Source organism: Sinocyclocheilus anshuiensis, unplaced genomic scaffold (assembly GCF_001515605.1).
Source record: "Sinocyclocheilus anshuiensis isolate Anshui unplaced genomic scaffold, SAMN03320099.WGS_v1.1 scaffold2031, whole genome shotgun sequence".
NCBI lineage: Eukaryota > Metazoa > Chordata > Actinopteri > Cypriniformes > Cyprinidae > Sinocyclocheilus > Sinocyclocheilus anshuiensis.
In genome coordinates, this window is record NW_015549686.1 from 69550 (window position 1) to 84724 (window position 15175).

Genomic DNA, 15175 nt, shown 5'->3' on the forward strand with positions numbered 1-15175 from the left:
TTGATCTCCTGCATGATCCCAACCTCGATATTTGTAGATCTGGATCACAGAAACAAAAGAGAGGTTAGTGGGTGTCAAGATAGTTTGGAGTTATTCATCTCTATCAATATTAAAGTTTATAAATAGAGCAAATGATTTGCTCACCCAGAGAAATTGAAATCCATTCTGAGGTCATCGACACATAAATTATCAGTTCCACAGTTTATCTCAAAATCTAGCTGTAAAACAAAGTGAGGGCACATAAAAAAATGAAAGAATCGCTCATATGTGATGAGATACAAAGAGCTAATGTTTCTTGTTCATTTCTGCATTGGTTTCTGCTGGCAATGGTGGGCACCATGACATATTTACAGTCAGAAATAACCTTCCCTTTATTTTTGCAATATTTGCCATGCTAAATCATTATCTGATGGACTGTAAGACACTAAGGTGTTTGCACATACTGTAGAAAGTGCATAATTTCTGCTCTTAACTTTACACAGATGAACTCTTACATTGTGGTCTGTGGTGGTCTTTATGTCTGGATGGAGAATTGGCCTCAAGTTTTGCATTGTTCTAGATCTAGATGGTAGACCATTAAATGTAAAATTTAACTGATTGGACAATGGGTTCAGAGCATCTTCTGGACAAGCCTGGTGGAAACAAGAAGTAATAAGAAATGTTAATAGCAAAACACTCAAAAAAATGTATACATGGGACGCTCCTGTTATGCATCTAAATGTCCCCATTATATTTCTTAAAATGTTGAATAAAATATTAGACTCAATTTTTTTTTATCACAGTATCACAATATTATATATATTAAGAAACCTGAATGACCTCCCAGTTTTTAGCCTCCATTCATCAGATTCACTTAAATCTAATCAGAATAGCTAGACAATAACAACAACAATACCATTTACATTTGATGCTTACCTCTATTAAAAAAGAATGATTTCTGCAAACTTCCTGCAACCCAATGTTCATCGCATCATTGTGGAGGCGGTTTTTGGCCGAGAAATATGCTCGATATTTCTGTCGCTTGGCATCCAGCGTTATGGTGTAATTAATATTTGCAGCTAAATCTAGAACACATGATTGATCATAAGAAGCAAAAAAAAAATATTAGCAATGCAACAAGGTGTGGCATTTCAAGAGTTCACCAGAATACTACAAACCTCGAGCAGAATATATGTGATGTAAGCACACAAAAACTCAGTTTTAGTATGTAATTAGTTTATGAAAAAACCTGTTAGGCTATGTTTGGATCCCCTCATGGTGAAGCACACAGTCAGGTTGTTTTGCAATGGCTTTGTGCAGTCTGTTACACCGGTTGGTATTTTGGTTGGGTTATAAGTTACTTTGTTTTCCAAGAGCAAGATGGGCCTGGACCTGAATGATTCACATAACAATGATTGATTACTATTTGTGTGTGTGTGTGTGTGTGTGTGTGTGTGTGTGTGTGTTGTGGCAGCATGAGAGGTTGCGGATCTTTAACTTGTGCAGTTTTTCAATAAACACAGCTTCAACAGTCTCCTCAGCCTGCAGGTGTTTTTTAACAATCAAATAGAAGACCTTAGGTTTACAACTTAAATCTCTTCAGCACACAAACAAAATAACTTAAAGGTGCACTAAGCGATTTTTGAAAAACGCTTTTGACCACTGTGTCGGACCGAGTCCCAAAACACACTCGCAGCCAATCAGCAGTAAGGGGCGTGTCTAATAATGATAAGGAGAAGAGAGCGCTCAGTGAGTGCACAGGATGGATATTAGCAGATTGACTATAGATAGCGAGAGTTGGCAGATAAAAAAGAAGAAAATTTCGGAGAAACAAAACATTAAAATGAAGGGTTACGATCAGGCAAGAGGTAGGACCCACGTAAATATTGGAGCAGCTTTCCAGCGGTGGAGAGAACTCAAGGAGCGGAAGGGAATCGGATGCCAAGGTTGCTTTGTTACTTCTTGATAGGTGAGTTACGTTGATTTTGCTTTTTCACACAACTTTTCTATGTTGGTTTTTGCTTGAATATGCTGCGGCCGGCAGGCATAGCAGATTCTGCCATTGTCACTGCCAGGGTTGTGTACGTACGTGTTTTAGTGCTTTCAAATATCAACATCATTTGGCAAAAATTGCTTAGTGCACCTTTAAAGGGTTAGTTCACCCAAAAATTAAAATTAGCCCAGAAATTACTCACCATCAAGTCGTCCTAGGTGTATATGACTTTCTTCTTTCAGACGAATCCAGTAGGAGTTATATTAAAAATTGTCTTTGACCTTTCAAGCTGTTTCATGCCACTTAGCGGGTGTTGCAGTGCATCCGTCCAAAAGCAGTTAAATAAAATGAGCCCATCCATTAAAAAAAAGTGTCTCACATGGCTCCGGGGGGTGAACAAAGGCCTTCTGTAGCAAATCGATGCGTTTTTGTAAGAAAAATATCCATATTCAAAGCGTAATAATCACTTTAATGTAGCTTGCGCTCACTGTTGTACAATGAAAGCAGTTCCGGGGGAATGACGTATGAGGTCAGCTTTGCGCATGCGCCGCAGGAAAGCGGAAGCGCAGGGGAGAGATCAAAACAAAACAACGGTCACTAATTAGAAGTACAAAACGAGGATTTGTAAAGGATGACTTGAGGGTGAGTAATTTATGGGCTATTTTTCATTTTTGGGTGAACTAACCCTTTAATCTTATTTACGTCTCCCAACACGGTGTGTGTCTTTTTCAGCCACACCAACACCTCTTTTCCCTCCTCTCAGACCATGCTGCCAGTTTCAGTAGAGTTGCAGCTGCCCCCTCTCTCTAAGGCAGCCTGGGCTTTGTAGTCCTTAACAGGTGGCCATCTTGCCCCGTATCTTCCCTCTAGCACACGCTCTCTCATGATGCCACAATATATATACATATACATACAGTATATATATATAGAGAGAGAGAGTTCTTTTAACAGACCTAAGAAGCAGAACTGCTCCCATGGACCCAACAGCAATATCAGGAAAGCTGTCTCTACTCTGGTCTAGAGAGGACTGACTCAATGAAATTCCAAAGAACTGCAAACCTGATTGTACCGATGATCCAGCAATCCTCTGTCATCACAGACAAGGAATCAAACAGATAATCAAACAGATAATGGAAATATTAGAATGAGCCCCTGAAGTGAGCCAAGGAAAATTAATGCACGGAAGGTGCTACTTTGCCCTTAAACTGCCACCAACCAAGTCTTTTTCACCTGTGAATATATGGGATTTATTTGATCTACTCCTCCATTGAAGATGTAGATGCTGCCCTGTCCATCCTCCTCTAAAGGAGCTCCAATCAGCACATCCATGTAGCCATCATTATTCAGATCTGCTGGACTGGCTAAAGAAGAACCAAACCGACCCCTCTGACCTGCCATTCCCACCAGCACCACACCAGAAAAAGTGAACTATGATGATAGAAGAGAAAGTAAAGAAAAGTAAAAAAAAAAAATTTTTTTAAAAATCTTTAAATCTAAATTCATTTTCAAAATGTTGTAAAATGTTTTATCCCCATCGCTTACCTGACTCGTAAATGTGTAAACAAACACTTTACCCTCCCGGTCAGGCTCCATGTACATTGGTGCCGATACCAACAGGAGGTCTGTTCTGGAGTCCCTATTCAAATCCACCACACAAACCTCAGCTCCAAAATATGAGCCAATCTGAGGCTGAGAAAAGAGAAGTTTGAACATTAATATTAGCTTTATCTACTTTCTGTCGGTTGCCATAGTCATAGTTAGAAGTCAGGGTCCCATCAGAAGGATTTTGAAACTGATATTTCAAATGTCAAACCCTGAAAAATGTTTTCTTCAGTTACGAATGCTTGTTTAGATTTTCTATAATGAAATACTGAAAGCTAAATTGTAATGTTGTTGGTTGACGTAAAAAAAACTCCCTTTGTGATTTATGAGTGTGTTGGCTTCCACATCTATAAATAAAGGCTTTAGATGACATGAATCATAACATGAATAAACGGGTGTGGGGTGATGGGGGGGGCTGCTTTTAAGTATCCATTAATGTTAAAATCAAACTTACAGCAGCACTGTAACATCTTGACTTATTACACAATCATTGAATAGGGAAAATGATACTGTAATTATTGTGAACAACCCTGGGAAACTCCAGCTCTTTATGTTGATTGGTTCTGATTTGTGATACAATGACTTGTCCTTGATGCTTGTATCTTGGTGCTCCAAGAATAGCATAGCTGATCCCTGAAACTGTTGCAACAGCCATCGAATAACCTTCAGACAAAATTCAATAGTTCAGTATTATGCATGTTCTTAGTTGTTTTTGCTGTATAGGAGAAACTGACTTTAAATTCACATCTTCTATATTTTAGTATGTTTCAAAAATAAAGCCTTACCTAGATAGCTTTCATGCTTATTGCCTGTTTGAAAGGAGCTACTTGGAACATATTCCTGGTAACCACCTTTCCACTGGAAAGCTCCAACAGCACTCACCAACACACTTCCCTAAACAAAGCAAAACTAAACTGTCACTGGATTTGGAAAATATACACCATCTCAAGCTACTGCATACCCTTCTTTTATTTGACAAAAATTTGAGTGCATTACAAAAGATGAAAGGGTACAGTGTTGTCTTTGGGGTCACAGTTTTTTAGTATTTAAAGTTTATTCCTATACATTTTCAACCTTTAATGAAAATGTATAACTGCATAACCATACTATGATCATTCACTTGGTCCGAAGACATTAATATTAGGGATTTGGTAAAATCACATATTATTTACATATGATGTGAAGGCTGTGCTGAATCCATCCTGTGCAAACTCCATTCTAGAGGAATCACCTGAAGTCTGAGTTCCTACAGCAAAGCAACAGAAGTAACTGAAATAAATTTAAAGGAACTGTATGGAAGTTTTTTTAGCCTGAAGGATCATTTTTAAAATCATTCAGATGGTACACTGGCAGCAACAAATTCAGCTACACTGTAAAATCTAATTAGTTGGGCTTACTTAAAAAAAGCATGCAAACCGATTGCCTTGAAAAAACTAAGTAAAGTGAAATAGGAATAGTATGTTGTACTGACAAATGCTTAGTTATTATAGTTTACTTACACGAGAGTTCTAGTAACTAAAAAAGAACTGTAGGGGGTACTTGATCCTTTCATTTAGGTTTACTCATGACTTAGTATAGCTACTCACTGACTCCCAGAGTGCATTGTGGCATGAATAAATTATGCAGTTGCTTTGTTTTACAGTTGTTGATTTTATTTGCCAATTTTATTTGCTGTCTTGTGTCAGTAGTAGCACAACAAATAGAGCAAATAAAATGGTTATTGTTACAATTAATGAAAATAAATGAATTTGAATTGTTACCATTGTTGTGATTCACGTGCTGAATGTTTAAGTCTGTGTGTGACTTCAGCATATCACCACACACAATTCAAGGATTATATAAACCCATTACAAGCATCTCAAAGTATTTATGAAAAATTAAATTTTAAAAACTTCATTAAAGAACACAAGCAAAATAAAAAAAAAACACTAATGCTTTAATTAGAATATAGGTCACATTCTAAAAGCAATCTATTTATTACTTTTCTTCCCTTGAAATCAAATAACTCTGACTTCATGATGTATTGCTGCTTTAAGAGGAAGATAATTATATTAACATAAATGAAGTTCAAAGTGCCCAACCAAAGGGAACGCTAATCACTATACTGGTGAGTTAAAAAAAAAAACATTTTAGGAAAATCAACATCAATTTATGAAGTTAGCTTATATGATGTTCTCTCAGATATTTCAGTTGTATTGAAAATTCAACATTCAAGATGACTTTGGGAAACAAGTGAATGCAACTAGTGAAAGATAACTGCAGACATGGAGGAAATGGGTCTATTAAGACTCAAAGTCTATTAAGACTCATTTTCATTTCTTCTTCTTCTGTTGTTATGTTGCACATTAGCAACATATTAGTGCACTGCCTCTCACTGGTGTATTAATATCATTGGATCCTTTGTGGCTACTTGAATATTTTAAGTAAGTGTCACTCAAAACAGTAAGTAAATTGTTTTATTTGCCTTGAAAGTAGCTGTAACTTAATAAAACCTTGTAAGTATAACAACTAAGTAAAGACAACTAATTAAATCTAAGGTAAACTATTGAATTTTACAGTGTACAGTATCCACTGTAATTAAGACTCACTTAAGTGAATTCCACTCACTTAACTGTAGGGGGCTCTAAAGTCGCAAAAATACACAAAACCACAAAGAGTTGCTTTAAAGGGGACATCGGATGCAAAATTCACTTTTACATGGTGTTTGCATATAATGTGTCTTAGCAGTGTGTGGACACAACCAGCCTACAATGATAAAAATCCATTCACAACTTTATTTTTAATCCCCAAAAAACATAAACAGCAATATGACGTCACATTGCGCAGGACCCGCCCACGACTGCTGACAGACTGTCCCATATTAGCATATGGCCTGGGACACCCTAGACGATTTTCAAATCTTAACAGATTTTAAAACCATGGGAGACCACAGACATGAAGACAGTTTTTTAGCCTTATAATCCTTATAAGACCGATTTTTAGCCTTATAATCTAGACCGCGATACCACACACTTGTTGATTGTAGGAATGACTTGCGAGATCAAAAGTGACTAGAGAAGAAAAACACAAGGAGGACAGTTAACATTGTCAGCTGTCTCTCTTGGCGTGCGTTCTGTTGTGCAGTAAAAAGCAAAATAGAAAAAAAGAATATGGGTGATGTTCTTTCTCAGTACTCTACATCCGTGGCATGTTTGTGTCTGCCAAGTTTCAGCTATAGAAGCACGCAATAGGCGGAGCGTGTGTAAGGCTGTATGGCCACAGGGACTGTAGAAGGTTTTATTAATCCAAATAGGAATTAATCAAGTATAATCATTATGAATATAGCCATTTAAATATCCAGTTATACTTCCATTATAATCCCATATGCCTGTGTGTAAAATGCCTACGTGGCTAAAGTAGACAGGACAAGAGAACTAATTCCTAGATTTGGAATACCATCAGAAATAAGTTCAGATAATGGGTCGGCATTTATACTAAAAACAGTAAAACAAATATTGCAACAATTAAGAATGAAACAGGCACGAGGGTGCGTCGAAAGGGTTAATGGAACTATCAAGGCCAAAATGAACAAAATATGTGAAAGTACTAAACATAATTGGATTGATGCATTACCTCTTGCACTAATGAGCTATCGCATGCAAACTAACAGGAGCACGCACTTAACACCGCATGAAATGCTTACGGGTTGTTGAGTGCGTGCGCATTCGCTGACTGAATTCATGACTCTTGCGAATTCTCTCATCATAAACAACAAAGCGCAGATGTACGTACAATGTGAGTAAAAGATTAATTTAACAATGTATACAGCTTCAGTGATTATAACGATAGTTTTGTTTTTTTGAGAGTGCTTAAACTCGCGATAGATCAATGTTAGTGATAATGTCACTTTCTATATGTAATTTATTCGCTGTTTTAATAACAGTGGAAAGGAAACATTATATAATTATCAATTTCTAACATTTTTATTTAATTGCAATCACGTTAAATACAAATTCAGTCCCATTAAACATTTTTTTAGCCTACATGACACCCATGTCTGGTTCTTGCCTAAAAAGACGGGTTTATGATGTTTAATACATTTGACTGCTTTTAGCCTTATCCTGGAGTTGGTTCACCCTCCGCCTATGCGCAACCTCCAGTAGGTGATGCTTGCTCACTCTCATTGACGTATCACGTCAGGGGCAGCCCGATCAAGAGATGTAAATATCAAATATGTTTGATATTTACGATTTAAGATCGGGGATGCTCCGTATTGAACGGGAGCAGTTACATAATCGTAATGACACCACACAATAGAGGATTGTTGGGACAAAAAATTGTTTGCGACAAGCCTTGAATCGGGCCAGGTGTATTATGTAAAAATGCAAGGAAATGTAAAAAGGGGTATGTGTGTTAAATAAATAAATGTATAAATAGTGTTGTGTTTTACATGTTTATTGCCAAGTTAGCTGTTCATGTGATGGATTGCTTGAGGAAAGAAACTGTTCTTATGCCTGGCTGTTCTCAACAATGACTCGTAAGCAATGCAAGTGTTTTGTAGTTGGATGTAAAAGTGAACATAAGAGTCTTCATATTCTCCTGACATCAGAGCCACTGAGGATGCAGTGGATTTGTTTTGTTTTTGATGGTAATGCACCACCGAATACACCTAAATTAATTTATGTCTGCACAAATCATTTTACTCCAGACTACTTTCTGAATGAGGGACAATTCAAGGCAGGATTTGCTAAAAAAGTTAAAACTCAAGGATGGATCAGTACCCAATATTTGTGATCCAGCTGCACCTCCAGAAGCAGTAAGTCTCACACTTTATATTTTTTATGATTATTTGCAAATCTATTTACAAATCGGCTTTCCTCTTCCACAGAAGAGAGGGGTGGGGTGAGCAGAGCTCATTAGCATTTAAAAAGACATGCACCGATACGGGTCACTGTGAACAGAGCTGTTTTTGACCAAGGCTGTTGTTCAACCAAAGTATGCTGCAGACATTTCATGAAGACCCTAAAGAAAAGACCCTAACACCTTTAAAGCTTTTACAGAAAATCTGTTCAGTTATTCTACAAATATATGTATACAAGCAATTTTATTCTTAACTGTATTGTCTTCTGAGGTGCCAACATACCTTCAATGCCAATAATGTTCTCTTCCAGTTTTTGAAGAATATTATTTAGTGCATTAAAGTCTGTCACTTTAAACACATGATCAATATCTGGATCAGAAGCAATTGTATTTAACTCCTCTTTTGCTCTGAAATTATTAAAAGCATTGCCAACCTAGAAACAAAGCATATTGTTTCCTTAAAGAGAAATAATGATACAGAGCCTATTTCATTGAGATTTGAATGACATGTAAAGAAAAACCTACCCCGATTGCGAATCGTACTATGTTCTTTGCCTCTGCCTGTGATACTGCATCTGTCAATAAGCTCCTGTCTTGTGACTCTCCATCAGTAATAACAAGCAAGATTTTTTTGGCTAATGGTCTTGCCCCTCCAGCTGATGTAAATAGCTCATTCCTAGTATTTGAAAATAGATTTAGGAGAAAAATGGTTTACTTTTTTTCCCATAAAATGTAAACCTCTAGTTTTTCAAGATAATTGTGTCTCCACTGTTGACTTCAATTCAGTGTATCAATTTTATTTAGCTCATAATGCTTAACATTTAACTTTTAAACTACACATATAAACTTATATGAGCATAATATACATGAAATGGGCCACACTTAATAAAATGTATTTAAATTATTATATTAACAAACAAGTCTTACACAAGTTTTTGGATGGCTGCTGCAGTGTGAGTGCCACCGCCGAAGTCCTGTATACCTGTTACCTTAGACTCCCATGTGGGGTCTTCAATTTTGAGTTGAATGAAATTGTAGTGAATAGTACAATCTCTGGAGTACTGAGCAATAGCAAACTGTAAACCAACAGTTAAAGTTGACAACGTCTCATTATGTGCTCTATAAAACCTGATTTTTCTGATCAAATATATTTACATATTTCCATGTGTTTCACTTTTTTTTTTTACTTTTTTAAAGTACTGAAAAAAAAATTAAGGCTATTCCTACCTGTCCATCCCGCTCAGTAAAACGTTTGATCACATTTGTCACAAAAGACTTCATGATCCCAAAATTAGAAGTTCCTACACTCCCAGATCCATCTAATAGAAAAGCTATGTCAATCTGACCAAGACAGTCTGGAAGTGAAGCATAAGTGCGTACGTATGTAGTTAAAACTGCAGTAAAGTTACAAATGAGAAGAAAGTAGTTAACTTCATTTAAAAAAAAAATCAATTTAGTGATCATCATATTTACCTCGATAATTAGGGCTCGGAATTAGTGGTTTAAACTCATTGTTTTCTTGGATAAAGCACATGCCTCTGTAGTTGGTAGCTGCTACACATTTCTTTGGAATGGTTGGACCACAAACCTGGGTGAGATGGAATTTAAACATGAATTTAAAGGAATACTAAATCAAATGGTATTATAGGCCACAACACCAACCACTTTTATTGCTCTGGTCAAAATCTGTTTAGTTGTTGAGACAAGATAATAATATAAACATGCGTGACTCAATTAAATAAATCAAATATATTATAAAAAATAAAATGTACTAATTTTATATTACACATACATGCATGTCTCAGTAAAATAAATCAAATAAATTATATCAAATAAAATGTATTAATTTTATATTACAAACACAAAATTAGGTTATTTTTCTTTAATGTTGAAACAGTTTTCTCATATTATGTCTTTTAACATTTATAAACCCTTTTATACATTCAGAGTAAATTTACAGAGCATTTCATTTTATTTTTTTTATGTTCTTTAGACATTTGCACGTGTGAAACAGTTGTAATATATACTTCATTTGTAACTGATCTCTATAGTGTGCTGGATAACTTACCACCACCTTTGAAGATTGTGGCTCTTGAACCATGGAAAGTCCAAGAGACATGTCGACAACTTCTGGAGGAACTTCATTAACATACAGACAGTTTGTTCATTTTCATTAACAACAACAACAAAACATTTGAAAGGCTTGCTTTGATTGTGTTACTGAGGTACACTCCCTTCTTTTGTTGAAAACCAAAATAAGAATTTCTCAATTGTTTCAGGCCATAGCCCCTATTTGTGGAAATTGGCAAATCATATTTCAGTTAGTACTAAACCCCAAATACCATTAATGTTCAGTGATGAGCAGGTTCCTTCTGTGACCGCACAATTATAAATCTGTCCTCTTTTATCTCTGGCTTGAATTAAAGGATCACTCACAATCAGACTATAAGAAAAGAGGTAAGAATGAGTGTTAGAATCCACTAAATTGATATATCATTTAATAGATTTCCTAAAAGAGTAAAAGAGTTAAAAGAAACAGCTACAAGCCATACAACACCGTTGTGGTATAATTCAATGTGCAAAACCTACTGCACACAGCATAAATACAGCAGAAGTAGTATGGTCTCTTGTAATTTTGAACATCACTGTGCCTGTGCAACCCTCTTCATTGCGAGTAAATTACTCAAACGTGTGTCTAACTTTCGCACACTAGACAATTAAATTTGTCACAAGCTAATAAATTGTTTAGATTCCACTCATGAGTGATTAAGTAAGATGGTTAGATCTGGTTTCACAGACAGGGCTTGGGATAAACCAGGATTAAGCCTGTCTTTTATAAACGTGCCTTAGAAAATAACATTACTTGTGTACATCTTGGGACAAAACAATGGTTTCTTTCAGGTAAAACAGCCCAGACATGCATTTTAGTCTGGGACTAGGCTTAAGCCTTGTCTGTGGAAGCGGGGAATATATTCTTACTCGCCTATACTTCTTTCGATTATACTTAATCGTTTGAGTGTTTCACTATCAATGGATGCGCAGCATATTTGACGCACCGTCAACTCGAAAGACTGCTTAATGTTAAATTATATAATTTTTCCCCCTGTCAAAAATGATTGACAGTCATGCTAAAATACATGCTGTAATAGGCTAACAGATGTCAAACACCTGCTCAGCATATCACCATGATGCACCAATGGAAGCAATTACAATATAAAGTAACATTAAACATGTCTTGTAACCAAAATAATAATAATAATAATAAATACTGAAGAACTTAAAGCCATGCTAGATTGTGAAAATAGTAACAGCGGAAAAAGTTACAAGCACTCTGCTGCACACTGTGCCAACAAAATCTTTAGATTGTTTTGTTTCCTCTTAAGTGTAATTGTTTTTCATTCTAATATATAGATTCAAATATGAAAAGCTGTCAAGTGCATCTATGAGTTATTTTTTGCAGTTCATTTATCAGAGATGCATATTTGTGTGCATGAGTGAAAACAGAAATCTCATATGAGAGAGGCAGAGGCATTTACAGTATAAAAGGAAGTTCACACTTAATCGATTATGTTCTTGCCTTAAAAGGACATTTTTCATCTTCATCCATATCATAGGACTGACCATGCTATTACATATGCTATTACTTTAAAAAGATGGTCAAGGTTTTTAACTTGTGAGGTTATTTAAAATGAGATGTTATGATTAACAATGAATGTTGAGTAACTGTAACTCTACAGTCAAATTAAAACTGTAAGAAATTAAAATTTTATTCCTACAACGACACACTGAATCATTCATCTATCTCTGTGTACAACAACATGAATATTGCAGTGCATTCAAAGTTCATCTTATTACCACTGATTACAATCTTACAAGAAGGTACAAAAAGGCTTAAGACTTGCAACACAAGAAGGCACAAAAAGAGCAAACTTACCACAAAAGATGCATAATATGATGCAAAAGTTCTGGTCCATCATAACCAGTCAAATGTAGATATGAAAGATGAATGAGTCAACCCATATGTTAAAGTGAGTACTAGATATGGTTCACAGATGTGAAAAGGGGTGGAAGCATCTAAACATAAGAGGAACAGCAATTGGATAAAGAGGAAATGAGCATATATTCAAGAAAGATGAAGCTTCAAAGAATAAATGCTCAAGATAAATTAATCTATTAAATACAAATGATGCTTATTTTTTTGGTTATTAAATTAAATCATAAATCAAATACAATGCAGTTTATTAAGTAATGTAGTAGTTGTAAAAATAAAAAAAAAAGCACAATAGAGGTTCTCCCAGAAAAGTATTTGAGAAGAGAATGGTTTATCATTATAGGGTAGTTGTGTACACACACTGCCAACACACATTTCAGTTCAAACGACTTGTAAAAGTGCATGTAGCATCCAATGACCCCTTTAAAGAGCACAACAACCTAAATGGTTCTGACCAACGGACAGAAAAATGGTATGCAATCCTTGGCCACAAACCAGCATACACTAGAAATGTGGAAAGCAAAGGTTCGGCAGGCATCCGTTTGGAGGCCAGTGACACTAACACGTCTGTAAAAGGCAAGTAACCGTTAAATAAAGCTAGAAATATGATCAATTTAGTTATGAACCAGTTAAGCATTGGTACAAAGCAAACCCTTACTAAAATTAACCATAGTTTTATTATAGTAAAAGTGTAGTAACCATGTTTTTTTGGCGTATTGATTACCATTTGTATAACCACAGTTTTACTACAAATACCATGGTTAAACTATGGGTAGTGTAGCAAAACAATGGTTTTTTTTGTGTGTGTGTGTTTACTATGGTTTAACTATAGTAACCATGGTTTTTTGGTTTTATTTGCAGTAAAACCATGGTTAATTACATGGTTTAACTCTGTGAAGAAAGATGTATTTGTAAACTGTGCTGTTAAATTGCTTATACATAGTACAATTAGTGCAATAGGGTTATAGGGTTAGGGTTAGACTGGAATTTTATGTGTGGATTTATTTATGTCTGTATGCTAGGAAAGAGGAAAAGAGGAGACACAATTGTTATGTTGGCACTGAAGGAAATGAGGGAGATGGAGGAGGCCAGGTGGAAGGAAGCCAACACTGCAATGGATCGTTTCTTACAGATGCTGGCGGAGCACGAGTCGAGAGAGGCTGTGGCCCGAGCGAGAGAACTCAGTAGCCCCTCACTGCAGAACAAAGATCCAGGGGGCGGGGTTGGATCCACATCTAGGGGGTGGAGATGGTAGGTTTAGGGGTGGAGATGGGTGGGTTTAGGGATCAGAGGGGGAAGACGGGTAGGTTTAGGTATATGTAAGGTGGGAGGAGTTGGATCTGGATCCAACCTCGCCCCCTGGAGCTTGTGTTCTGCAGTGAGGACCATCTCAGAGAACTGGCCGAAGAACGGGCAGAAGCTGCAGGCACGAGACACCAACAGGCTGCATTTCAGCTTTTATACTTCCTGGTCGCTACGTCACCCCGCCTGTGACGTCTCGCCCATCCATTGGACTGATTACACATGTGATTCAGAGCGTGGTCACGCTGGAGGCGTTCCCGTAGCGTTTCGATGCAGCTCGAGTTCCTGAAGGGGAACTTGACATTTTAGCAATGAGATTATTGTTAATTAACCTTACAGTATTAATTTTGGCAGCCATTTTTAATTTAGTCTTAGTCTTACTCAAATGTACATTTTAGTTATCATATTTAGACAACCTTGCCCTGTTTTTGTTTAGTCAAGTTTAAGTCAATGAAATGTATGAGCATTTTAGTCAAGTTTTAGTCAATGAAATCAATGAAAATGTCACATTTTTCTCATTCTGTATAATGGTTAAACTGATAAAAAATATTTTTACTTAAAATTATAATTGTAGTGATTGTTGTCATTTGAGAAATGTACTTTTGCATTTCAGACATTGCATTTTCACCAGTAAGCACAAATCAATAGAATGTGGACATAGTGAATTTGCGCTGGGGCTTTGTGAAGGTCATGACCATGGCGTAGCTTTGTCTTGACATGCTACGGCTTACAACAAAAGTGAGACTGTAATGTTGCTTGTAATTATCTTAATGTTGAGGAATTTCAATTATAGACATACTATATTGTTGGCTCCGTCAACAGATATATCTTCAAACAGGACCAAAGCAAACTCAACTATTACGTATATACGAAGCACACAGCAGTGGTGTTTGATTCCTGAATGAATCTGAGTTTTAAACAAATCAGTTGAGCGAATTAGTCAATGATGCGATCATAAAGACATCAAGATGTAATTGAAAATTACAATGGAATTTTCACTCTGTATTGGCATTACAGAGTTAAAAATACTCTATTTAGTTGGTTTTATGTGATCCAAGAAATCAAAGGAAATTTATGAGCAGTTGGTGATGCTATTGATTTTGAGTGCAGGACCTCAAAATTGGTCTGAGCACTTTTAAGACCCTTCCGAATCAGTGTGCCAAATTTAAAAACATTCCTCAAAATAGGCCATTAAAAAGCCCATGGAAAGTAGTCAACAAATGTTACATATAGTGTTTTGAGATGAGAGAAGCAAGACATTTTAAGGTCTGAAATATTATCAGATTATATTCTTGAACTGGGTGTTGCCTAGCCTGTTCACGTCATGTCTGCTATGCCAAAGCCTGCTCACATGATGTCTGCCAAGCCAAAGCCTGCTAATGTCACGCCTGCTACTCCAGGACGTGCTCACATCATGCCAGTTAAGTCAAAGTTTACTCATGTCATATCTACCACGTCAGAAACTGTTC

General features: G+C 36.3%; 1 protein-coding gene across 1 annotated transcript; it reads right to left on the reverse strand.

Annotated features, from left to right (window-relative positions):
* Positions 1–3873: 3873 nt before the first annotated feature.
* On the reverse strand, positions 3874–10834 carry LOC107660451 (integrin alpha-D-like). Its single transcript, XM_016449755.1, has 10 exons — positions 10756–10834; positions 10482–10552; positions 9887–10001; positions 9641–9768; positions 9341–9489; positions 8939–9089; positions 8697–8847; positions 4747–4820; positions 4360–4468; positions 3874–4237 (listed from the first exon to the last, which is right to left on the reverse strand). The coding sequence occupies exons 2-10, from the start codon at positions 10530–10532 to the stop codon at positions 4062–4064; spliced, it is 1104 nt and encodes a 367-aa protein (XP_016305241.1). The 5' UTR covers positions 10533–10552; positions 10756–10834; the 3' UTR covers positions 3874–4061.
* Between the last annotated feature and the right edge of the window lie 4341 nt (positions 10835–15175).

Coding starts and splice junctions, on each gene's coding strand:
- LOC107660451 (XM_016449755.1), bottom strand. CDS start 10,532: ATGTCTCTTGGACTTTCCATGGTTCAAGAGCCACAATCTTCAAAGGTG. Junction 10,002..10,481: donor CACAATCTTCAAAGGTGGTG/GTAAGTTATCCA, acceptor CATCTCACCCAG/GTTTGTGGTCCAACCATTCC. Junction 4,821..8,696: donor GAACATTATTGGCATTGAAG/GTATGTTGGCAC, acceptor GCTTTGCTGTAG/GAACTCAGACTTCAGGTGAT.